At 38.2% G+C, this 26,709-nt stretch overlaps 1 protein-coding gene and 1 long non-coding RNA gene across 3 annotated transcripts in view; one reads left to right on the forward strand and one right to left on the reverse strand.

Annotated features, from left to right (window-relative positions):
• LOC127417294 (uncharacterized) overlaps positions 1–26,709 on the forward strand; it is a 511,839-nt gene that overhangs the window by 36,945 nt on the left and 448,185 nt on the right. Inside the window, exon 2 of the long non-coding RNA XR_007893247.1 lies at positions 11,539–11,682. This is a non-coding gene — a long non-coding RNA (uncharacterized LOC127417294). The remainder of the gene's footprint in view (positions 1–11,538; positions 11,683–26,709) is intronic.
• The window catches only part of LOC127417277 (nuclear pore complex protein Nup205-like), a 45,628-nt gene that overhangs the window by 435 nt on the left and 18,484 nt on the right, over positions 1–26,709 (reverse strand). Inside the window, exons 19-40 of one of the 2 annotated variants that reach the window (XM_051657177.1) lie at positions 25,947–26,025; positions 24,166–24,330; positions 23,863–23,987; positions 23,651–23,765; positions 23,162–23,311; positions 23,003–23,077; positions 21,198–21,355; positions 21,069–21,094; positions 20,583–20,646; positions 20,283–20,487; positions 20,081–20,179; positions 18,065–18,210; positions 17,604–17,917; positions 17,381–17,519; positions 14,400–14,526; positions 14,188–14,261; positions 8,866–8,997; positions 8,659–8,764; positions 975–1,132; positions 671–800; positions 376–480; positions 185–243 (exon numbers count right to left, since the gene is read on the reverse strand). In XM_051657177.1, coding sequence (XP_051513137.1) covers positions 185–243; positions 376–480; positions 671–800; positions 975–1,132; positions 8,659–8,764; positions 8,866–8,997; positions 14,188–14,261; positions 14,400–14,526; positions 17,381–17,519; positions 17,604–17,917; positions 18,065–18,210; positions 20,081–20,179; positions 20,283–20,487; positions 20,583–20,646; positions 21,069–21,094; positions 21,198–21,355; positions 23,003–23,077; positions 23,162–23,311; positions 23,651–23,765; positions 23,863–23,987; positions 24,166–24,330; positions 25,947–26,025 — 2,751 coding nt within the window. Of the gene's footprint in view, positions 1–184; positions 244–375; positions 481–670; positions 801–974; positions 1,133–8,658; positions 8,765–8,865; positions 8,998–14,187; positions 14,262–14,399; positions 14,527–17,380; positions 17,520–17,603; positions 17,918–18,064; positions 18,211–20,080; positions 20,180–20,282; positions 20,488–20,582; positions 20,775–21,013; positions 21,095–21,197; positions 21,356–23,002; positions 23,078–23,161; positions 23,312–23,650; positions 23,766–23,862; positions 23,988–24,165; positions 24,331–25,946; positions 26,026–26,709 lie in introns of both variants that reach the window. The other variant, XM_051657176.1, reaches the window with a different exon arrangement.

Below are 26,709 nucleotides of genomic sequence, written 5' to 3' on the forward strand. Positions count from 1 at the left end.
AATACCATGTTCCACTGTATTTCTTGACGTACTATGTAAATACCATGATACATGAATATGGTATTCATTCAGACTTATGGAGTGTATATACAGTATATCAAAGTGCTATAGTAATTCCATCTGATACCATCAATTTACCATGGTACCGGCACAGCACACAGTAATTTTTTCTAAAAGGATGCACCTGTTCAAGATCTTGCTGGCTCACTCTTGACACACCTAACCCTCTGCCCAGACTAGGATCTACACAAAGAAAAGACAGGAATTATTCAGACTTATTTGGCAAACATCTCTCCATATTCTTTGCATTTAAAAACAACAGAAAATGAAATCACATTCAATCTTTCAAGAAAGATATATGGAGGGTCAGCTCACCTTTGTAACCTGGCATCAGCAAGTCTTTGGGGTCACTTGGGGTACAGTAGAGCAAGTAGAACTCTAAGTGGCGCCAAATCACAAACAGGCATGTCTCAATAATATCTTTAGAGAGCAATGTCAAGAAAAACATGTAGGATGCTGCCCCTCTCCTTGTGTTAGCAGCATTATAATGATCCAAAACCCAAAGTAAAAGAAAACAAGTACAATTTCAGAGGATATTGAATTTTGAAAGAAAACAGGCCCATCCCTAGATTTCTCTGGTAAATCAATAGAATAGAGTGTATTAGGATACAAGAGCAGAGGGCAAGCAGTTTGGCTCGGTTGTTGACCAACTGGACGAGCCGGCGTTTGGCAAGCACATTTCTCTGCACTGACGGGATCTTTTCCACTCCAGCAGAACCGGACACCAGACCCTGGCACAGCTGTATAAGGTACAAAAAGAAGTATTAATCTTATACAGCTTATGTTTGTCCAGTTACAAACACTTTAAACCAACAATAAAGCACCATTACAGGGCAAAAGGGGTCTCGAATGAGTGTTGATCTTGATTTCAATCTATATACACACTGTTTTCCCTATCATCATTTTGTGTATACCTCCTTCAGTTCTTCAGGGGGGAGCTGTTCTACTCTCTCCAGCTTGCTCACGCTCTGTCTGTGGCTGTCATGGTATCTAAGGAAGTCAGTGGCGATGTTCTTCAGCAGGAGGAGAACCAAACCCAGGCTGGGAACTCGTGCAGAGGGAATGGACACATCTGATACAGAAAAAAGATGCACAGGGAAACACCAGGGCTATTATTGTTTACAGAAACTAAAATAATAAAAAAACTGTTAACTAATAAATAAATAAAATGTTCATAAATTATTTTAGCTTTTGATAAACAGTATATTATAAAATGTTAAAACTTTACAACCTGTGCTTATTAAACATGAAAATGCGATTAGATGGCAATACCACTAAATGGCCCCAAAAATTATAATTATATCAGTTAACAAATACATTTTCCCAGTACTAAAATACAAAAATGAATACTAAATATACTGACAAAAATAATAAAACTTACAATCATAGAGTGGAGGAAAAAAAAAAAAAAAAATTAAACAAAGGAAAAATGTAAAATAAAATAGAAATAAAAACAAAGAAATCTGAACTATTAAGTGAAGTAACAGTAACCAACCAATATTTTACATTTTAACCCCCCCCCCCCACCCCACATCGTGTTTATTGTTAAGGAGAAAGTGGTTATTTTGTTTTATTGAGCCATTTCGTTCTTCCATGATCAAATCAATAATCTTGCGTTTATATCAAACTGTAATTCCAGAATCTGCTAGAATAAACAAGCTTTTCCGCATCACTGAACGCTTGTCGAGTTTAGTATAAGCGTGCGCTGTGAGGAAGTCGCATATTACTGAACTTTTAAGATTCGACATGCGAATGGCGTCTCTTGCAATAAAACTATCTCTCCTGTTTATAATCAAGAAAGTAAAGCTGTCAATGTTGCAAGCGCGGGACGTCGGAGCGATCTAGTTTTGACGCCTGTCTCCCTCACAATACAGCACATTTGACAAGAAAGACAGAAACAGCAAAAATGCTTTGTGTAAAGCTACAAGAACTACTCTGGGTGAAGAGAACCTACTGCAAGGTGAAAAGAAACTCTTAAACACCTGTTTATCTCTCATCTCCATCTCTTTAGAGCTCCAACTGATGTATACAGCTATTTTCTATGCCATGTGAATCAGTCAATTTTAATAAGTATGCAGGGCTCCAGACTAAAAAAATGACTTAGGAGCCATTGGCTCCTTAACTGAAACATTATGGAGCCAAATGGCTGTTTTTAGTCACCAAATCATATAACTGCTCAATTTAGACTGTTGTTTAGAAACAAGATAGAAAGCAGAAGATAGATAGTCAGCTGATAACCCATTAATCAGAGGTTTAATAAACAGTATATATAGTTGAGAAAATGCATAAGTTTGCATTTCCCTTTTGTATCACCAATGTTCACACCCCTTTCATAATTTTTACAAATATAAGAGATACAATCTTTTTTATGATTTAGTACTGCCCTTCAGAATCTACATAAGCAGATATTTACATAAAGTATAGTCTACATATAAGTGTGTTGCCTTCTTGAGCATCAATTAATGTTTGCACCTTGTATAATAGTTGTGTATGAGTCCCTCAATTGTCCTAAATATCAAAAGCTGGATCTCATATACACTATATTGCCAAAAGTATTCGCTCACCCATCCAAATAATTGAATTCAGGTGTTCCAATCACTTCCATGGCCACAGGTGTATAAAATGAAGCACCTAGGCATGCAGACTTCTTCTACAAACATTTGTGAAAGAATGGGCCGCTCTCAGGAGCTCAGTGAATTCCAGCATGGTACTGTGATAGGATGCCACCTGTGCAACAAGTCCAGTCGTGAAATTTCCTCGCTACTAAATATTCCACAGTCAACTGTCAGTGGTATTATAACAAAGTGGAAGCGATTGGGAATGACAGCAACTCAGCCACGAAGTGGTAGGCCACGTAAAATGACAGAGCGGGGTCAGCGGATGCTGAGGCGCATAGTGCGCAGAGGTCGCCAACTTTCTGCAGAGTCAATCGCTACAGACCTCCAAAGTTCATGTGGCCTTCAGATTAGCTCAAGAACAGTGCGTAGAGAGCTTCATGGAATGGGTTTCCATGGCCGAGCAGCTGCATCCAAGCCATACATCACCAAGTGCAATGCAAAGCGTTGGATGCAGTGGTGTAAAGCACGCCGCCACTGGACTCTAGAGCAGTGGAGACACGTTCTCTGGAGTGACGAATCACGCTTCTCCATCTGGCAATCTGATGGACGAGTCTGGGTTTGGCGGTTGCCAGGAGAACGGTACTTGTCTGGCTGCATTGTGCCAGCTGTGAAGTTTGGTGGAGGGGGGATTATGGTGTGGGGTTGTTTTTCAGGAGCTGGGCTTGGCCCCTTAGTTCCAGTGAAAGGAACTCTGAATGCTTCAGCATACCAAGAGATTTTGGACAATTCCATGCTCCCAACTTTGTGGGAACAGTTTGGGGATGGCCCCTTCCTGTTCCAACATGACAGCGCACCAGTGCACAAAGCAAGGTCCATAAAGACATGGATGAGCGAGTTTGGTGTGGAAGAACTTGACTGGCCTGTACAGAGTCCTGACCTCAACCCGATAGAGCACCTTTGGGATGAATTAGAGCGAAGACTGCGAGCCAGGCCTTCTCATCCAACATCAGTGTCTGACCTCACAAATGCGCTTCTGGAAGAATGGTCAAAAATTCCCATAAACACACTCCTAAACCTTGTGGAAAGCCTTCCCAGAAGAGTTGAAGCTGTTATAGCTGCAAAGGGTGGGCCGACGTCATATTAAACCCTATGGATTAAGAATGGGATGTCACTTAAGTTCATATGCGTCTAAAGGCAGATGAGTGAATACTTTCGGCAATATAGTGTATATGGTGGTGCGGAACTTTTAATTATAAAGAAGCCCGAAATACACATGGGACTCTTATTTTGAAATGTCTGCACTCCCAGTTGTGAACACACTGACGGCTGATTCGCTGCAAAAGTGACTCTGATTCAAACTGCTAACCTGAGCTCCTGAGTTCAAACCCTCAGATATTTTCGGTTGATTCATGAAAAAGATCTGGTTCAAAAGAGTCATTTGTTCACGACTCTCTCGCTTTGAGAGTCAAGCAAGCAAAAGTTTATGATTTTCTTTCTAGTAGTTTCTAGTAGTTAGGTTCAGTCACCATTCACTTTCATTGTATGAAAAAAAAAAAACATTTTGTGATGGTGCATGATGACTGAAACTAACATTCAGCCTAGCATCTTTTTTTGTGTTCCACAGAAATGAGAAATTCATACAGAGTAATGATGACAGAACAATAACATAAATGTAATTCAGCACATGACTGCATAACGTCTTTTTGGGAAACACATGACTAAAGTGGAGGACCATAATTACATTCACATTTATTCATTTGGCAGATGCTTTTATCCAAACCGACTTGCAAAAGAGGAATAATACATAATAAGCGATTCATCTTAAGGAGACAGTGGTACGAAAAGTGCTGCATTACAAAGTTTAGTAGTATCCAAGTCAGATTAGAGTGCAACAAGAATATATATATTTATAAACACACTACCGGTCAAGTTTTGAAAGTTTTGAAACACTCATTCTTTATTATAATTTTGTTTTTCTTCACATTTTAGAATAATAGTAAAGTCATCAAAACTGTGGAATAATATAAATGGACCTATGGGAATTATGTTGTGACTAAACAAAATCCAAAATAAATCAAAACCGTGTTATATTTTAGCATCTTCAAAGTAGTCACCCTTTGCCTAGAATTTGCAGACATGTACTCTGGACATTTTCTCAACCAACTTCTTGAGGTATCACTCTGGGATGCTTTTTAAACAGTATAGAAGGAGTTCACATCCATGCTGGGCACTTATTGGCTGCTTTTCTTTATTATTTGGTCCAAGTCATCAATTTCAAAAACTTTTTTAATTAAATTTGAGTTTTATAATGAAATAAATTAATATGGTGGCACAATTATATTTTTGCCTACAAATCTGATTTCAAACATTTAAGCATACGCCTTCAGATCAAAATATTTTTAAGATCATGAGAAACTTTTCAGTAAGATGTTTCAAAACTTTTGTCCGGTAGTGTATATCATTTTTTATTTTAATTTAATTTTTTATGAGTGAACGGTTAAGTGCTCATGGAAAAAAATTATTTTTAACCATTTTTTGAAGACAGAGTGTGTGTCTGCTTCACAGATGGAGTTGGGAAGGCCATTCCACCAATGTGGTACATTGAAACCGAAAGTCCGGGAAAGTGTTTTGGTGCCTCTTTGTGTTGGTACAACAAGATGCCGCTCATTAGCCAACTGCAGGCTTCTAGTGGGAACGTAGCTCTGCAGAAAAGGATTTTAGGTATGCTGGTGCCTTTAATTAGGCTATATACTCTTAAAAATTATTCCATCTGAATAAAACTAGAGGCAAGAATTGTAATCCCCATGAGATTGTTGTACATTTTCAGATGTTTTAGTACATTTTACCCCCAGAAACCCTCCAGAGTCCTTCAAGTGTCAAAAAACACACACGACAAGACGAACATAAATAACCATTCTATAATTAATTGAAGGTCGTTTTAAGCTATTCCTCCAACATTGCGCATAAACACGGGTCCGGCTTTACGGACTCGTGAATACGTGCACAACAGCACTGCTGCTGAAGAAAATCCTATGGGAAACACTGAATGAGGTACAGTATATGTGTAAACTCTGAGTTATTATTGGTGGGACAGTAAACATGTACAGTTGAAGTCAGAAGTTTACATACACCTTAGCCAAATACATTTCAATTCAGTTTTTCATAATTCCTGACATTTAATCTTACAAAACTTTCCCTGTCTCAGGTCAGTTAGGATCACTACTTTATTTTAAGAATGTGAAATGTCAGAATAATAGTAGAGAGAATGATTTATTTCAGCTTTTATTTCTTTCATCACATTTCCAATGGATCAGAAGTTTACATACACTTTGTTAGTATTTGGTAGAATTGCCTTTAAATTATTTAACTTGGGTCAAACATTTTGGATAGCCTTCCACAAGCTTCTCACAATAAGTTGCTGGAATTTTGCCATTCCTCCAGACAGAACTGGTGTAACTGAGTCAGGTTTGTAGGCCTCCTTGCTCGCACACACTTTTTTAGTTCTGCCCACACATTTTCTATCGGATTGAGGTCAGGGCTTTGTGACAGCCACTCCAATACCTTGACTTTGTTGTCCTTAAGCCATTTTGCCACATCTTTGGAGGTATGCTTGGGGTCACTGTCCATTTGGGAGAACCATTTGCGACCGAGCTTTAACTTCCTGGCTGATGTCTTGAGGTTTTGCTTCAATATATCCACATAATTTTCCTTCCTCATGATGCCATCTATTTTGTGAAGTGCACCAGTCCCTCCTGCAGCAAAGCACCCCCACAACATGATGCTGCCACCCCCATGCTTCACGGTTGGGATGGTGTTCTTCGGCTTGCAAGCCTCACCCTTTTTCCTCCAAACATAACGATGGTCATTATGGCCAAACAGTTAAATTTTTGTTTCATCAGACCAGAGGACATTTCTCCAAATAGTAAGATCTTTGTCCCCATGTGCATTTGCAAACTGTAGTCTGGCTTTTTTATGGCGTTTTTTTTTAGCAGTGGCTTCTTCCTTACTGAGCAGCCTTCAGGTTATGTCGATATAGGGCTCGTTTTACTGTGGATATAGATACTTGTCTACCTGTTTCCTCCAGCATCTTCACAAGGTCCTCCGTTCTGGGATTGATTCGCCCTTTTCACACCAAACTACGTTCATCTCTAGGAGACAGAATGCGTCTCCTTCCTGAGCGGTATGATGGCTACATGGTATCATGATATTTATACTTGCGTACTATTGTTTAGGGCTCCAGACTGCGACTAAAATGGTCACAAATGCGACCAAAAAGAAATTGTTTGCAACACTAATTTAAAATCTAGTCGCCACTGGCGACAGTTGGGTTGTGTGTTCCTATGCGGCTTCCTCAGATATCATCTTGTGAGTTAATGAATACATCTTTTGAGGGTGCACCAGTGTGTCTCGAGCCGCTTTTCACCCATTCTGTTGAGATGAGCTCAATGTGCACTGCGCACAACAACAAACCCAGCGCGAGAGAGTCGTGACCAAATGACTCTTTTGAACCAGGTCTGTTTCATGAATCACCTGACAAGAGCTCGTTTGAACTCAGGAGCTCAGGTTAGCAGTTTGAATCAGAGTCACTTTTGCAGTGAATCAGCCGTCAGTGTTCACAACTGGAAGTGCAGACATTTCAAAATAAGAGTCCCAGGTGTATTTCGGGCTTCTTTATAATTAAAAGTTCCGCACCACCATACAGTATATATCTATACATCTATATATCTATACATATATACATATACATATACATATATATATATATATATATATATATATATATATATATATATATATATATATATATATATGAGATCCAGCTTTTGACATTTAGGACAATTGAGGGACTCATACACAACTATTATACAAGGTGCAAACATTAATTGATGCTCAAGAAGGCAACACACTTATATGTAGACTATACTTTATGCAAATATCTGCTTATGTATTTCTGAAGGGCAGTACTAAATACATTTTTTTTATCTCTTATATTTGTAGAAATTATGAAAGGGGTGTGAATATTGATGAACTTATCTTCTCATATATATATATACTGTTTATTAAACCTCTGATTAATGGGTTATCAGCTGTCTTCCTTTTCTTCTGCTTTCTATCTACATTTACATTTATGCATTTGGCAGACGCTTTTATCCAAAGCGACTTACAGTGCCCTTATTACAGGGACAATCCCCCTGGAGCAACCTATAGTTAAGTGCCTTGCTCAAGGACAAAATGGCGGTGGCTGTGGGGATTGAACCAACAACCTTCCGCTTACCAGTTCAGTGCTTTAGTCCACTACACCACCACCACTATCTTGTTTCTGAACAACAGTCTAAATCAAGCAATTATATGATTTGGCGACTAAAAACAGCCATTTGGCTCCATAATGTTTCAGTTAAGGAGCCAATGGTTCCGAAGTCATTTTTTTAGTCTGGAGCCCTGTTGTTTGTACAGATGAACGTAGTACCTTCAGGCATTTGGAAATTGCTCCCAAGAATGAACCAGACTTGATGAGGTCCACAATGTTTTTTCTGAGGTCTTGGCTGATTTCTTTTGATTTTCCCATGATGTCAAGCAAAGAGGCACCGAGTTTGAAGGTAGGCCTTAAAATACATCCACAGGTACACCTCCAATTCAGTACACCTCCTATCAGAAGCTAATTGGCTAAAGGCCTGACATCATTTTCTGGAATTTTCCAAGCTGCTTTAAGGCACAGTTAACTTAGCGTATATAAACTTCTGACCCACTGGAATTGTGATATAGTCAATTAAACGTGAAACAGTCTGTCTGTATACAATTGTTGGAAAAATTACTCATGTCATGCACAAAGTAGATATCCTAAATGACTTACCAAAACTATAGTTTGCAAATATCAAATCTGTGGAGTGGTTAAAAAAAATGAGTTTAAATGACATCAACCTAAGTGTATGTAAACTTCTGACTTCAACTGTATGTAATTTAATTCTGAGCATTTTCATGACACTTTAACAGAAGCTGTTGAATTTTAACAGGCAGGGGCAGTACAGTCAGAATGACAAACCTGCTGGTTCACTCGCCGAGGGGCTGAAGAGGCAGAGAGTGAACTGTGCCTCAGCTGAGCTCTGCAGCAGTAGTGTCTGGCAGTACTCCATAATATTTGCGCAGATCTGAGAAATCACATGATACAAAGTTAGTGTAACATTTGAAAACACCTGTAGTTGGTTACAGACAAAAGTCAGTGGGCACGGGCACCACGGTGACAGCACACCTGTTGCATGGCAACCTCCATCTCCTCTCTCTTCTCTGCAAGGTCGCCAGGAGATAAAGTTTCCTCAAGCTGCTTCAGGAAGCGAGTGCGATCAGTGCCGACCAGATGCACAAGCAGAGACAATGACTGACGCTGAGAAAAGGAAAGAGGAAAGAGTCAACTGAGGAAGCAAAACAAGGCCCCAATTAAATCAATTTCAGTATATACAGTTGAAGTCAGAAGTTTACATACACCTTAGCCAAATACATTTAAACTCAGTTTTTCATAATTTGTGACATTTAATTATATAAAACATTCCCTGTCTCAGGTCAGTTAGGATCACTACTTTATTTTAAGAATGTGAAATGTCAGAATAATAGTAGAGAGAATGATTTATTTCAGCTTTTATTTCTTTCATCACATTCCCAGTGGGTCAGAAGTTCACACTTTGTTAGTATTTGGTAGAATTGCCTTAATATTGTTTAACTTGGGTCAAACGTTTTGGGTAGTCTTCCACAAGCTTCTCACAATAAGCTGCTGGAATTTTGGCCCATTCTTCCAGACAGAACTGGGTTAACTGAGTCAGGTTTGTAGGCCTCCTTGCTCGCACACACTTTTTCAGTTCTGCCCACAAATGATTCTATTGGACTGAGGTTAGGGCTTTGTGATGGCCACTCCAATACCTTGATTTTGTTGTCCTTAAGCCATTTTGCCATAACTTTGGAGGTATGCTTGAGGTCATTGTCCATTTGGAAGACCCATTTGTGATCAAGCTTTAACTTCCTGGCTGAAGTCTTGAGATGTTGCTTCAATATATCCACATAATTTTCCTTCCTCATGATGCCATCTATTTTGTGAAGTGCACCAGTCCCTCCTGCAGCAAAGCACCCCCACAACATGATGCTGCCACCCCCATGCTCCATGGTTGGAATGGTGTTCTTCGGCTTGCAAGCCTCACCCTTTTTCCTCCAAACATAACGATGGTCGTTATGGCCAAACAGTTTAATTTATGTTTCATCAGACCAGAGGACATTTCTCCAAATAGTAAGATCTTTGTTCCCATGTGCACTTGCAAACTTTAGTCTGGCTTTTTAATGGCAGTTTTGGAGCAGTGGCTTCTTCCTTGCTAAGCAGCCTTTCAGGTTATCTCGATATAGAACTCATTTTACTGTGGATATAGCTCCCAAGGATGAACCAGACTTGAGGAGGTCCACAAATTTTTTTTTCTGAAGTCTTGGCTGATTTCTTTTGATTAGAGCTCGACCGATAATCGGTTTTACTGATATTTTTACTGATATTCACACTATATTACATAATCGGTTATGGTTTTGTAATATCGGTTTCATGGATCAATGGCGCTATCTTGTGGATCTCTTGTGAACAGCGTGCAAGGGCGTCATTACAGCACTGCCTGTAACTAGATATGGAGATGGTGTTCAAAGGTAAAGTAACTGGCTTATGTAATTATTTATATTTTGAATAATTTATTCAATGTTATTCAATGTAACAGACATTCGTGCTCAAGTGAGATGTATTACAGAATTTCTTGTGTAGTGAGAAATAGCCAAAGATTAACTTGCACGGTGGCAAGCAAATTGTGCAAAGTCCACAAGCTGTAACATTTTACTTTAATCAAAGTTTGATGATGAGTTTGAGTGTATGATGGCAATAAAATGGGCTAATTTTATTATTTGTTGCCTATGCACCTTGTGCCCAATTCCCAATGCACTCTAAGTCCCTGTGGTGGCGTAGTGACTCAATCCGGATGGTGGAGGACAAATCTCAGTTGCCTTCAAGTATGAGACCGTGAATCCGCGTATCTTATCACGTGGCTTCATAAGTGCGTTACCGCGGAGAGATAGCGAGTTCATTCACACTATTCTCCGCGACATCCACGCGCAACTCACCATGTGCCCCTCCGAGAGTGAACCACATTTTAGCGACCACGAGGAGGTGAAACCGGGCCATTTTGGTTGCTTAGGAGACCTGGCTGGAGTCACTCAGCATGCCCTGGATTCGAACTCGCGACTCCAGGGGTGGTAGTCAGTGTCTTTACTCGCTGAACTATCCAGGCCCCCAACAAGTTCCTTTTGTTAAGATTCAACTCCCTAAATTGTATTTACAGTGCATCCGGAAAGTATTCACAGCGCTTCACTTTTTCCACATTTTGGTATGTTACAGCATTATTCCAAAATGGATTAAAGTCATTATTTTCCTCAAAATTCTACAAACAATACCCCATAATGACAACGTGAAAGAAGTTTGTTTGAAATCTTTGCAAATTTATTAAAAATAAAAAAACGAAAAAAAAAAAATCACACGTACATAAGTATTCACAGCCTTTGCTCAATACTTTGTTGAAGCACCATTGGCACCAATTACAGCCTCAAGTCTTTTTGAGTATGATGCTACAAGCTTGGCACACCTATTTTTGGGCAGTTTCTCCCATTCTTCTTTGCAGGACCTCTCAAGCTCCATCAGGTTGGATGGGGAGCGTCGGTGCACAGCCATTTTCAGATCTCTCCAGAGATGTTCAATCGGGTTCAAGTCTGGGCTCTGGCTGGGCCACTCAAGGACATTCACAGAGTTGTCCCGGAGCCACTCCTTTGTTATCTTGGCTGTGTGCTTAGGGTTGTTGTCCTGTTGGAAGATGAACCTTCGCCCCATTCTGAGGTCCAGAGCGCTCTGGAGCAGGTTTTCATCAAGGATGTCTCTGTACATTGCTGCATTCATCTTTCCCTCGATCCTGACTAGTCTTCCAGTTCCTGCCGCTGAAAAACATCCCCTCAGCATGATGCTGCCACCACCATGCTTCACTGTAGGGATGGTATTGGCCAGGTGATGAGTGGTGCCTGGTTTCCTCCAGACATGACGCTTGCCATTCAAGTCAAAGAGTTCAATCTTTGTTTCTCATGGTCTGAGAGTCCTTCAGGTGCCTTTTGGCAAACTCCAGGCAGGCTGTCATGTGCCTTTTACTGAGGAGTGGCTTCCGTCTGGCCACTCTACCATACAGGCCTGATTGGTGGAGTGCTGCAGAGATGGTTGTTCTTCTGGAAAGTTCTCCTCTCTCCATAGAGAAATGCTGGAGCTCTGTCAGAGTGACCATCGGGTTCTTGGTCACCTCCCTGACTAAGGCCCTTCTCCCCCGATCGCTCATTTTGGCCAGGCAGCCAGCTCTAGGAAGAGTCCTGGTGGTTCCAAACTTCTTCCATTTACGGATGATGGAGGCCACTGTGCTAATTGGGACCTTCAATGTTGCAGAAATTTTTCTGTACCCTTCCCCAGATCTGTGCCTCGATACAATCCCGTCTCGGAGGTCTACAGACAATGCCTTGGACTTCATGACTTGGTTTGTGCTCTAACATGCACTGTTAACTGTGGGACCTTATATAGACAGGTGTGTGCCTTTCCAAATCATGTCCAATCAACTGAATTTACCACAGGTGGACTCCAATCAAGTTGTAGAAACATCTCAAGGATGATCAGTGGAAACAGGATGCACCTGAGCTCAATTCTGAGTGTCATGGCAAAGGCTGTGAATACTTATGTACATGTGATTTTTTTCGTTTTTTATTTTTAATAAATTTGCAAAGATTTCAAACAAACTTCTTTCATGTTGTCATTATGGGGTATTGTTTGTAGAATTTTGAGGAAAATAATGAATTTAATCCATTTTGGAATAAGGCTGTAACATAACAAAATGTGGAAAAAGTGAAGCGCTGTGAATACTTTCCGGATGCACTGTACAAACATTTCTTCACTGTTAATCATCACATCCATATGTATTACAATGTGTTTTACCACGACTCCGTTCCAGTACAAGTTGATTGTCAGCTTGTCAGATATTTGTGAGGAAAATACTTTTGGCACAGCAAACATGTCTAAGAGGTGCTTTTGTTGAGTTAGGTGACACTAAGAGAGGAGATGTGCGTGTCATTTGCTACTGGACATGTTGCAGATGTGCTGCAGATTGTAATATGTGGTAAATACCGCTCCGTCAGTAGGCTAAGTATTTCGTTGCCATACTAACTAGACTGACAGAAACATTATTAATTATTCTGATGCCATTTCAGACAGACTCCATAATTTTTACTTTTCTCAGAATGTAAGCCTACTTATTCCAGTGAACTAGTTGGCTGTAGCCTCATAAACAATCCCTAAACCATTTAAAACAGTAGTTTAAAATGGATAATGAAATATATGCAAAGTTTTTAAAATGGTTAAAATTGTATAATTTATTTTGTTGTTTGATAAATTAATACTAATACTACTACTAATAAAACATTTTTTTTTTATTATTTTGCACTATTTCAGAATTCAGACACCTCCCTTTGTTAATATTTGTTTTAGAAATAAAAGTTGTTTTGTTTAATAGTATGGGAGAAGTGAGTGAAAAAATTAAAAGGTGTTATTAATAAAGTAGTTTAAGTTCCACCATGTTGTTTGTCATCACTGTGTCAAAAAACAAACAAACAAACAAACAAAAATCCGATAAAAAATAAAATAAAATGGTTCTACATATCGGTTATCGGACACGTCAACATAAAAATGATCGGCATCGGTCTTGAAAAACCAATATCGGTAAAGAGGCACTGAGTTTGACCTATTTTAAGGTAGACCTTAAAATACATCCACAGGTACACCTCCAATTAGTCTACCAGAAGCTAATTGTCTAAAGACTTGACATCATTTTCTGGAATTTTCCAAGCTGCTTAAAGGCACATCTAACTTAGTGTATGTAAACTTCTGACCTGCTGGAATTGTGATATAGTCAATTAAAAGTGAAACAATCTGTCTGTAAACAATTGTTGGAAAAATTACTCGTGTCATGCACAAAGCAGATGTCCTAAACGACTTGCCAAATAAATACTTGCTAATATGAAATCTGTGGAGTGGTTAAAAAAATAGTTTTAATGACTTCAACCTAAGTGTATGTAAACTTCTGACTTCAACTGTAGAGTGCTTGCATAGCAGCACTGCACTGACATTGCTCAAACATTCTGGTTAGGGTTTCCAGTTTTATTTTTGTAAACTTAATTCTTTATTGGTAGCAGTTTCAGTATTTAAAATTCAACCAACAGCAATGACATCACTGTAATATTCCCAACTTCCACACTGAATTGTGATTGATTTTTTTCTTTTATTTGCTTAACTGGTCTTCCTTGTATTGTTTTTAACCATAGTTACCATATAGTTTTTCTAACCTCTACCCAGCACAATTACTACACATTAGTTATGTGTCTACATCCTTAGCATTCAACACATTTCTTTTACTGCCTTGTGAGCACTGGTATTTCCTTCAAGAAATCTAGTTTCATTTGAAATATTTCTAATATATTTCACCTGGAATCTGCCCATATGCCCCCGTAACTCCATAAGGGCAGCGCTGTTGATTTCCTGTCCAATCTCGAGTGCTCCTTTAAAACAAAACAAAACCACACACAAAATAGAAATATAGACACTTTCATCTCTTAGTGGGCACATATTTGTTATTGTCATAATATAATAATAATTAAGAAGCAAATACATTTGAGAGCGTTCTGTTGCTGTAGTACCTGGCACAGCAGTCTTGCTGATGATGGCCGTGAGCAGAGAGAGTTCCTGTAGAGCTCCCATACTCATATCATGACCATGCAGGATGGATTGAATGACATCAGAGTGAACAATGAGCCACTGGAGCACCTATGACATTAAACACAGTATCTAAACCTGTCTAAAAAGTTATCTAAACACAGATAACTTTAAATTAACCAACTGTTTTTGCTGTAAGCACTGCCCTGTTTTTGAGTACTTAAATATTAGTAAAGGGTTAGTTCACCAAAAATTTAAAATTCTCTCATCATTTACTCAGGTGTGTATGACTTTCTTTCTTCAGCAGAACACAATTGAAGAAAAATAGAAAAGTATCTCAGCTCAGTAGGTCCTTAAAATCCAAGTGGATGTTGATCTGACTCTTAAAGCTCCAAAAATCACAGACAGTCAGCATAAACATCATCTATACGACACCAGCTGTTAAATAATGTCTTCTAAAGTGACACGATCGCTTTGGTGCGAAAAAGATCAATATTTAAAGATGCACTCGTAACTTTTGTCTTTTGTCATCTTGGACTTACAGTGACGCCTAGCGGCTTGGATGCAACATAATTTAAAATCAATAGTTTTCAGTTTCAGATGCCATTATAGAAATGTAGTATTCACAATCAGCCATGATTACTTTAATCAATGAGTGAAAGTGTCAAATAACAGGATGGTTACTGAGATTAAACGAGTGGTATTCAGCTGGTCATGTGATTCTAACATGGCATCTCCCATTTGCGGACCCTCTCCATGTAGAATAAACCTGCTTTTATAAGGTTACTGATATGACTGGAGTCTTCATTTTAATTTGAGTGGTCATTATTTCCTAAATATATTGCAAAATTACAATTCATGTCTTTAGGAGTGTCACAGGTTGACTGGAGTTGCAGACCAAAAATCAAACAAGGAAATAAATGGATGTTGAATGCCAGTCTTTTATTTTTCTTCCAAGCCAGTAAACAGTGAAAAGTGCCAAAGTGTGCCAAAAATTGGAAAAGGTTCAAGAAATATTTACAAATATGTATAAAACAAACTTCAATTATTTGCGAAACAAAAATAATCAAATCAATAAACAAAAACAACCTTGAAGCAGGTACTTCACCACTTCAATATTCATACTTTTAAACTCTACCTCAATCACTGCACACCAGTCTAAGGCTAACTAGCAGCTATCTTGTGTGGCAATTTATACCCACAGGAACAACCATTTTTCTGACAGTATCCAGAAAATTTTAAGAGAATGTTTGAACAACATTTTTACTTCTACCTACTGATGAACAATAAAAACAAACAATCATAATAACTCAATTCATGCAGAGAATTGTGGAAGTTTTAAAACACAAACATTATAAAATACAAACAACCCCCTTTTCCATCATACTTGGTATCTTCCACCCCCATGATGCACAGCAAAGGTATAACATTTCATGATGGCTGCCGCCATGTATGCATGTCTGATTACAGGTAAAACGAGTTTGTTGAAGTGATGTTAAATAAATGTCCATTTGTTTGGTGCTCAGGTGGCCAGTCTGAGGGACAACAGTTTTGTTTGTAAATATGTGTGTGTGCGTGTGTCCAACAGCGCCGTTTGCCTCGCGAGTTATTTATAGCGCCAATGTGCCGATGCGGGTCTTCACATCGCTGGCCACATCACGACGGTAAATAAAGATTTTAAAATCCATGTGTATGTGTCTATATTTAAAAGGTAAGGGTGTTTCATTGAAGAGGAAATCCTTAAGTACTTTTTAACTCTAAATCTTCACTTCCGGTCAGCAGTGGTATGCACGTGTGAGGTGATCGTGTTGGCGTGTTCACGCGAGAACTGATGCACGTGCATCACACCCGAAAGAGCAGCACAACGAAGGAGGAGGAATGCTGTACAGAAGCTTCGTTGGTTTTGGATTAGATCAGTATTTGTATCCGTTTCTTTACTCACAATGGTGAGTTTGTGTGCTCATCCTGTATGTATCAACAGATAGAAGAACGTGAGATTACGTTCGTAACATGCCAACGCGAATATGTCACACGAGAGATCGCGTGAACTCCACCCTCTTGTGAAGCTTATAGGAAGTGATGGTTTATAATTAAAAAGTACTTATATATTGATCATTTTTTCGCACCAAAAGCGATCAAGTCTCTTTAGAAGACTTTAACTGCTGGTGTCGTATCGGTGAAGTTTATGCTGACTGTCTGTGATATTTGGAGTTTCAAAAGTGGGATCACCATCCACTTTTTAAGGACCTAGTGAGCAAAGATATTTTTCTTTTTTTCCTTCAAATATGTTCTGCAGAAGACAGAAAGTCATACACACCTGAGTAAATGATGAGAGAATTTTCATTTTTGGGTGAACTAACCCTTTAAGGACTGTCAATAGACTACAATTGTCAATCTCAATTAAAGTCATGTTGTTTGTAGTTACTGTGATTAATCTCAAAATTCAAATTAGCTGAAATTTGAATTGGATTTGTAAATAAATAGACTGAAAAGGTCTTTCTTCATCATTTACTTGTAAACAAGTGCCTGGAGCATAAACACTTCTTCCCCCCCGTCAGAAAACAGAATGAAAATGTCAAATTAGTTGCATTAACTCTGTGAGACAACTGTTACAACAGTAAACAATTAATTAATTTTTATAAGTTAATGCATTAACGTTGCCAGCCCTATTATTTAGAAGTATACCCAAAAATGCAAATTCTGTCATCATTTACTTACTCTTATGTTGTTCAAAACCCATATGTCTTCTTTCATCCATGGAACACAACAGGAGATGTGAGGTAGTATATTAGTCACCATTCACTTTCATTGCATCTTTCTTTTTTTCTCCATACAATGAAAGTGAATGGTGACTGAGGCTGCCTAACATCTCCTTTTATGTTCCATTGAAGACAGAAAGTAATATGGGTTTGGAACAACATAATGATTTGTAAACAACAGAAGTCATTTTTGGGTGAATTATTACCTGTGCTGCCCCCTGGTGGTGCTGAGATGTAGTGGAGGTTAAGATGACTTGCATCAGTCTGAGAGTAGGAAGAAGGATCTGTCTGTATCGCTCTAGAGGACTAGGAATAAACCCTGATGGATCTCTCTGCCCAAATGCTCTAGAAGAGAGATGGACAAAAAGCAGAGAGTAAGACCGAAACCAACAATGGAAACCTTTTTTTTTTTTTTGTTCAAGCTCTGACCTGAGTGCATCGTTCTGAGGCAGCATGTGAAAGACCTGGCATTCCACCAGCTGACCGACCAGCCCACAGCGCAGGAGCTCCGTTGCACCTTCTGCTGTCTTAGCCACACGGGTAAACAGTGCCATTTTGGACTCATAGATGTATAAAGGTTTCAGCAGTGGAGGCTGAGGTGTGAGCAGAGTTTGCAAGGCAACATCATCTTGTCTCAGGTTCTCGACCAGCACACGCAGATAGCCACTGTTACACAGGTACAGCAGCCACTGGCACTGCCTGTCTATAGACAGCACCTTGTCCAACACGGCCAGAGCCAGCATCTGAAAAAGAGAAGATATGCTTGAATGAACCGTGGAACATGCTGCTATGCCAACAGCCCCCTTCCATGTTGAGATCTTCAAGCCATAACACCCCTTCTCTGAGTAACTCCTTGATGACTTGAGATGATGTTGATTTGTTTGCCGTACCCTGCCAATCTCATGCCCGTCACAAGCATCTCTGCACACCACTTCCATAAGGGCGGTGCCGTAGCTCTCGATGATGGCCAGGTTCTCTCTCTGCAGCTTGGAGAAACAATCTTCAGGGGCAGTCAAGCGCTCCCACATGGATGTACCTGCAAATTTAAACCAAGTTCAAACCAGAGTTATTGTAGTTTTAAAAATTTCACTAGTTTTTATTTCATTTTGTGTTTAGTTTATTCATTTCAGTTTCGTTTTAGTTCGTTTTAATGGTGCATAAATAGTTTTTATTTTGTTAGAATTTTTTGAAAGTGGCTGTTTTTAGTTTTTATTTAGTTTTAGATTTCATCCATTATAACACCACAAAATATTTTTTGACCTAGTCTGGGTCTCAAACCTTGGGCAGGTCTACATGCCCACATAAACGACATGTCTACAAAAACAGCATTCTAACCAAAATGGAACCTCTAAGTAACTGCTTTTAAAGGAATATTCCAGGTTCAATACAAGTTAAGCTCAATCGACCGCATTTGTGGCATATTGTTGAATATTCAGGGTTCAATACAAGTTAAGCTTAATCATGCTGATTACCACAAATAATAATTTTGACTCATCCCTACTTTTCTTTAAAAAAAAAGCAAAAATCTGGGTTACTTTAGGCACTTTCAATGGAAGTGAATGGGGGCCAATTTTTGAACGTTAAAATACTAACTTTTTCAAAAGTATGGACAGAAGACAAAAGTGTGTTAACATGATTTTAGTGTGATTAAATCACTTTCTAAACTTTCTGTGTAAAGTTATAGCCAATTTTATAACTTCAAATCACTGTCATGATGACATAACGCTGTAAAGCCTAAAACGACCATAATAACGATTTAAACAACTTTACAGCTCAAATAATACACAAGTTTTAACAGAAGAATTAATGTAATAAAATTTTATAATTTTTATAAAATTATAAACTTCACATTTCTGCCTTTAAACCCCGAAAAATTGTCCCAATTCACTTCCACTGTAAGTGCCTCAATGTAAAGGCTGTGTCTCACTACCCGTTTTTTCCAATGATTGTCAGGTGATAGCTTCATTAACATAATCACCGGCCAGGCAGAGGGAGACAGAGCACGCATTAGCGTCTCTCAGCAGGAGGTGTTAATCACTTGACTGTCAGGACTCCCTGCCAAGTTAATGGCTTCAAAGACTGAAAAAAACACATCTGTATTATTTGACAAAATCATTCTGTCACTTAGCCGGGGTCTTGTGTTCTCGTCAAGTGACCAATGAGCTTCTTCTTTTACAGAAGAACAGACAAGACATCAAGCTGATGTGAATGTTTTCACCACACTCAGATTCTGTCACCAAGCTTTTTTCTTTCACTAAAATGAGCCACAACAGCCGGATTTTATTGGATGCATTTCTTTACTCACTGAAAGCTGCATGTGGACATGCTTTCTACAACAAGCCTCTATTGGATAAATAAACAAATCAAGCACTTTCATAAGGAAAACTTTATTTATTATTATTTTATCTATTAAAAGAAAAAAAAATTCTGCTGCCAAGATCTTTGAACAACGTGACTATAAATGTGTAAAGCCTTTTACATTTAATTCTTGGGTCTTATATTATTTTATATAACATATACATAAGCTTTGTATTTGTATACAGCTTTGGATTACATTCATATATTGTATAAATATGCATACCTTACATGTTTGTACTTTTGTTTTATTTTAGTTTATGGTGCTTTAATATACTTTTAAATGCTGTTGATTGAGCTCAACTTGTATTGAACCTGGAACATTCCTTTATTAGGCAGCAATTCTGTTAACAGTAGCTCACATGCAATGCAGATAATGGTTTGCTGAACTTCGCTCATGAACGGCACTCAAATGACTGTTACAGTTGATTCTGATATCGTTATGTTGAATGATAACAAACAATACTTTAATTTAAACAAAATATTAATATATTGTAGTTATAATATAATTATTAATAATGAACAATTCCCTTGGCTACAAGATATTATACCTGTCTGCAATGTCTCTGGTTCCTCAGGTTTCTGGGCAATTTGAAGGTAGTAGAGCAAAGCACCATAGAGGTGAGCCCGCAGACGCTGAAAACCTCCACCTTTATGATGTAAACACATTGTTAAACATTTACCCTTTGACAGTGCAATAACAAAATACCCATCTTAGCTGATAAGTCTCAAGTTGAATCACACCCTTCTAACCTGTGCATAAGATAAATTCCAGCAGCTTTCTCAGGATGAGGTGAAGGGCGGAGTTAGCAATTGAAGCAAATCCTGATGTGGATCCACCCTCTGGCCCCGCCCTCTGCTGCTCTGACAGCACTGATTGGCTGATGTGAGCCGATAAGGTAAAAACTGCACCAGCTACGATTGGCATCTGTTCTCCAGCCGCATCTTCCGATAACACCTTGAGAACAGAGAAAGAAGAACTACTCAAATCGCAATAAACCACCGCAAGAACGTGCCAACATGCTCTCTTTCCTTCCATCAGTTTTTTCCTACTTTGTCATGTAGGTCTAGCAGCAGATCTCTGATGATCAGTTGTCTCTGGTCAGCTGGGATGAGCTCTGCAGGACAGGCAGTGAGGATGGTCTCTACAAGACTCCTCCAGCTCTGCAGAGCGTGACATTTAGCACTCAGACTGCGTCTCACACGGTTCCTCTCCACCACCTGCTGCAGGATTGAGTTCACCTCCTGATACAGAGAGAGAGAGAGTGAGAGACAATCAAAGAACCAATCAGCCAAAGGAGACACACAAGATTATAGAGAACAATGACAGGTGAAACAAAATGAACAACAACAACAACAAAAAAAGATTAAAAAAAAGGTTGCTTTATTAAATATGCAACAGAGGTGATTAAAAGTGTTGACTGCTTTTAGGTCTCATTACTTCAGTTGTGTTTGTGGTCTTCATATTTCAGAGACAGACTCACCTCCATCAGCAGTGGTCTTTGACCAATGGCAGCCATGCCCTGCAGAGCATTGATTTCTGCAACTAAAACTCGATGAAGCAACTGCAAATTTATAAAATATATATATACATATAAATATTAATGAATAATAAAGTTTTTTTTTTTTTAAATCATAGCACAGCAGGTCAGTGCCACACCGAAATACCTTGACATTGCAGACCGTGTGTCCCTGTTCGTTGACATGTTCACAGTTGGTGATGACCTGTTCAATCTGAGCACGCTCAAAGAAGTCAAGCTGCAGAAGCTCTGGGACCTCCTGACTGAAGTCTATTGCATCCAGAACACTCAACAGCCTCCTGCGTACTAAAATAACCAAAGAACGCATTGTACTATGTTGCACTAGTCTAACACAATAAAGGCGAGAGCTGGTGAAGGTTTTTATCAGTCTGTGACAAAACGAATTTTTGCCTTCAAAGAAAACTAAATGGCTGTATTTGGCAAAGTGTGGCAATGAATCTTCAAGAAAGATATTCAAGAGATTTGTTTGAGGCAAGTAAATGAGATATTCACATCTGTATAATCCACTTGGTTGTCAGACTTATGAAACTCTATATAATACTCTATAATAATCAGTACCTTTTACTTCTGGACAGAAGATATTTTGATCACAAAATCAACAGGCATTTTCCAATATTTCACGTATAACATCAATATGATCAGATGAACCTTCTTCTGTTCTTCACGTAAAAAAAAAAAAACTGACTGTGGTCTAAGGTTGCATGGTATACCAGTGCTACGGTAGTATCGTGATACTAAAGCTTCAAAATACTGCCAATATCCCAGTATTATTTAAACGGTAGTACCGTTAATACGGTATAACCGTACTCATGCTTTTGCCTACTGGTAACAGGCTTGTGTCTGTTACAACGGTAGCACTGCAAGCTATGTTGTACGTGCGGTAGTAAATATTATTTTCGCTAAATCAGACCTATGTTTGCAATAACATTTAAAATATAGTCTTCCTTCACGCAGTACGCTTCAAGAGCGCTAAATGCTTTTTAGAATTTGCCCCTTATCTGGTATTGTTTATTTTTCAATGAGTGGTTTTCCCATGCTTCAAACACACTTCTGAATCCCAGCCTGTTAATGTGGCGGTCGTGTCTCCTAATGGATAACATTGATTTAAATAAAAGTTTGGAGAGTGAGAAGCTTTTTAAAAAACACAATTCATGTAGCGAGATTTGGAATTATTTTGAGTTTTGCCTGATGAGACCGGGAAAACCCATCTGCCGTGAATGTCGACAGAGATTTTAAGCCAAAGGGGGAAACAACAGAAACGTTATTAAACACCTTCGGACACATCCCACTGCCTATGTAGAATACACACGGGTTAGTGCCACTTCATTTAACCTAAATGGCTTTATCTCAACATTCACAGATTTACAGTTTCTCTGAAAAATCAAATGTTTGCACTCCTTTAATTTTATTTCCAATTACAAATGCATGGTGGCGGTAACTTCGCACTTATGATCAGATCAGTTTGATTAGGTCCCTGAGGCGTGTGATAAAACCGGTGTGTAATCTGCATTTGCGCGTTTTTCTTTTTTTTTTATTAAACTAAGAATGTATTAGGTAACAAATTTGTCTATTTGAGCCTTCTCCCAATTTATCCATCAGTTATTTTCACCACTTCTGGAGCAACAAGTGGAATGGCTAGTTTCTAAAAACCACCATTGCTATGACAAACTGTGTTAAGAATTAACATACTATCGTGTGGTATCGTGATACTACTTGGTATCATGATACTTAAGCTGGTATAGTATCGTAAAATATGATTATGGTATTGTGACAACCCTACTGTGTTCGGTCATTTAAAAAAATATATTGCACCTTACTGATTAAATGAGCAGTTCTTGATCAGAGTAAGCTACAATGTGTGACAGACTTTATGTCGATAGTCAAAAGTCTTACTCTGTGCGACTATGTTGGTACATGAAGTCTTTCACTTACCTTTAGAGACGGTGCCAAAGTGTAAAAAACCGCTGACTGATCTACTCTCCTCCTCCATGCCTGTCTCTCCATCAGCTACAAAATAGAAACAAGCTGTCATGAATGTATCCTCCAATTCAACAGGAACACTGTATTGCTGTGTGTGATTGCGTGTAATACCTGCATGTAATGTGTGTGGCTGGTCATCAAGGAGGAGGTAGAGTAGTCTCTGTGTATGTGAGCGCTGGCGGTTCAGTGAGGTCACTCTGAGCTCGATGGCTGCAGTCTTCATCAACCAGGACATCTGAGATAACGTGGCGATCTCATTCCCTATGGGACATTAACATGGAATCAATCAAAACTGAGACACAATGAGATCCTAACACTTGATATGCAAACACGTTATTATGACCATAAGTTACATAGCATATGAACAATCACTGTCACATGAGTGAAACGGAGATGTTAGGCAGTATGTTAGCCTCAGCAACCATTCACTGTCATTACAAATTTGTTACATAGAGTGAAAGTGAATGGTGCCTTTTGTAATCCATGGAGGAAAAACAGACACTACGGTTTGGAACAACACGAGGTTGAGTAAATTATGACATCATTCTCATTTATCATTTTCATCTCAAAAGAAAACAAGGGCAGATAGCTAGCACTCACCAGATAGGATGAATGGCAGGTGCTGCAGGTGAGAAAACAGGAAGTCCTGGCTGGTCCTGAGGTATCGCATGGTGGGCCCAGAGGTGTCAGGACATGCACACAGCTGATATATCACCTGGCACAGACAGACACACACACAAAATATATATTTTAGCTTGAAATTATTTGAACATAAATCAATTGAACTAGGCAGTAAATGTGCATGTGTGTACCTGGTAGCAGAGTTCAGCCAGGTGAGGGGCCTTTTTGGTGAGCACAGGTCCAGACCGGCTCTCAGTGCCTCTCTGGAGCAGATTGAGGATTGCATGCAGGCAGCTCCGTGGACAGCCAAGAACACCTTATGCCAAAAACACAAGGTTCTGGTTCAAAGCTATAGTAATATAGACTCAACCAACAACCTATTTTTTATGTATAAATAAACAAATTATAAACTATTTGAAATAAACAAAATAAATAATAGCATGGTATGATGTGCATATCAAAGCCCTGCTTTTGATATTGAGCGGAGATATTACCTGGGTCCTGCAGGTTAGTGGAGGAGACAGGCTTCTTCACTTCATAACCCAGCAGATGTAGGCCCAGGTTGGGACCTTTCAGCTTCAGAGATGTGATCAACAGGTTCAGGATATGGATTTGTGTCTCATGACGGATTTTGGCCACCCGTTTCTCAGGGTCTGTGTCTGAACCAAGAACAAATGGTGTAAGATTCTGCTCTAAAACAGTAATAGTAATGATACATAGGCCAAGATATCAGCTGATATTTGGCCATTTTGAGATTATCAGCATTAGGCCGATTGACAAAAGTGTAAACTCTCCCTCGCTTCAAATCCAAAATCTACTGACACTACAGTTAATGGGGTAACACTTTACAATAAGGTTCCTTTCATTCACATTAGTTAATGCATTAGGTATCATGAACAAACAATTAACAATATATTGTTTACAGCATTTATTCATCTTTGTTAATTTTAGATAATAAAAACACAACTGTTCATTGTTAGTTCATAGTGCATTAACTAATGTTAACAAATACAACTTTTTATTTTTAAATGTTGAAATTAACATTAAATAAGATTAATAAATGCTGTAAATGTATTGTCCCTTGTTAGTTCATGTTAACAAATAGAACCTTGTAAAGGGTTACCGTTAATGGATATACATAACTGATAATGTTCTATTTTTAAATACTTAATTATTAATTACTAGAAATAATATTATTATTAATAATAAGGTAACACTTTACATTAAGGTTCCATTTGTTAACATTAGTTCAATTGAACTAACAATGAACAATACTTATAAGCATTTATTAACCTTACTTAAAGTTAAAGGAATATTCCGGGTTCAGTACAAGTTAAGCTCAATCGACAGCATTTGTGGTATAATGTTGCCTCGTCCCTCCTTGTTTTTGAAAAAAGCAAAAATCTGGGTTATAGTGAGGCATTTACAATGGAAGTGAATGGGGCCAATTTTTTTAACGTAAAAATACTCAGGTTTCAAAAGTATGGCCACAAGACATAAACAATATTCGTGTAAACATGATTTTAGTGTGATAAAATAACTTACTAACCTTTCCTGTGTAAAGTTATAGTCAATTTTACAACTTCGTTACCCTTACGATGTATTGTCAACAAACCCTAAAATGACTGTAAAAATGATTTAAACAACTTTACAGCTCAAATAATAAACGTGTTTTAACAGAAGAATTAATGTAAGGGCTTTTATATTATTATAATTATAAGCTTCACATTTCTGTGTTTAAACCCTCCAAAAGTTGGCCACATTCACTTCCATTGTAAATGCCTCACTGTAACCTGATTTTTTATTTTTTTTTAAAGAAAAGGAGAGTCTAAATTAATTTTTGTTGTAATCAATATTATTCCACAAATGCTGTCGATTGAGCTTAACTTGTATTGAACCCAGAATATTCTTTTAATTTCAACATATACTAATACATTTTAAAATCAAAGGTTGTAATTGTTAACATTAGTTAATGCACTATGAACTAACATGAACAAACAATGAACAATTGTATTTTTATTAACTAATATTTACAAAGATTAATAAATGCTGTAAAAATATACTGTGAATTGTTTGTTCATGATACCCAATGAATTAACTAATGGAACCTTACTGTAAAGTGTAACCAATAATAATAATTGATCATGCTTCATTAATTTATATAAGTTCAAATATAAATGCATTTAATACATTTATAATTATATAATATTATTATATAAATATACTGTATATGCAAAATGTTTTATTATTTGTAATATTGATTATAGATAATCACCATCTGCAGCCACTCCTTCTTGAGCTTCTTCACTGTCCAGACACTCCACAAAACCAGCCATCAGTTTCTCACTCACTGCCTGATCATAACAAAACATTTCATTAATATTTGACATTATTCTTCTCAATAACATTCTGTACAATTTGTGCAACAGAGTTTAAATTAGTGGTCGACCGATATATTTTGCAGAGGCCGATAAATCGGGCGATATTCTGACTTTTTGAAATTTTCGACATCGGTCGCAAAATATTCCCATTTGGACGATTTTTTCTTGAGGGCGCCAGAAATCTTGAGGGCGCCACTCTGACCCCAGCTTAGCTGGGATATGTGAAAAAAAAGAATTTCACTGTATATGTGCAAATGTATAATGTGTGATAAATAAATAAAATATAATATAAAATATAAAAATAATAATAAATTGCCTGCTTGCATGTGAAGCAACTGAGACATGTCAATGACCAGTCACGGTTCGTTTTGTTGTTATGTGCCATCGTGTTTCTACAATAATAGACCGGTGTGAAACACAGTGTCATTTAAATGATCCACATATCAGAGCCGCGGCAGACGCGTTTGAGCTCATAATGTTAAAGTGCTCGTCTGTTTCATTCACCCTCTCTCTCCTCAACAGTTTCCTGTTTTAACTGTCTTGTCTAATGATAAAAAGGCAAATATCAATAAAACTAATATCATACACCATCTGCAAATATCTCATTTAAACAGATGTAATTCACAAACTTCACGAAAATCCAGCGTTTTCTTCCCG

Source organism: Myxocyprinus asiaticus, chromosome 26 (assembly GCF_019703515.2).
Source record: "Myxocyprinus asiaticus isolate MX2 ecotype Aquarium Trade chromosome 26, UBuf_Myxa_2, whole genome shotgun sequence".
Lineage (NCBI taxonomy): Eukaryota > Metazoa > Chordata > Actinopteri > Cypriniformes > Catostomidae > Myxocyprinus > Myxocyprinus asiaticus.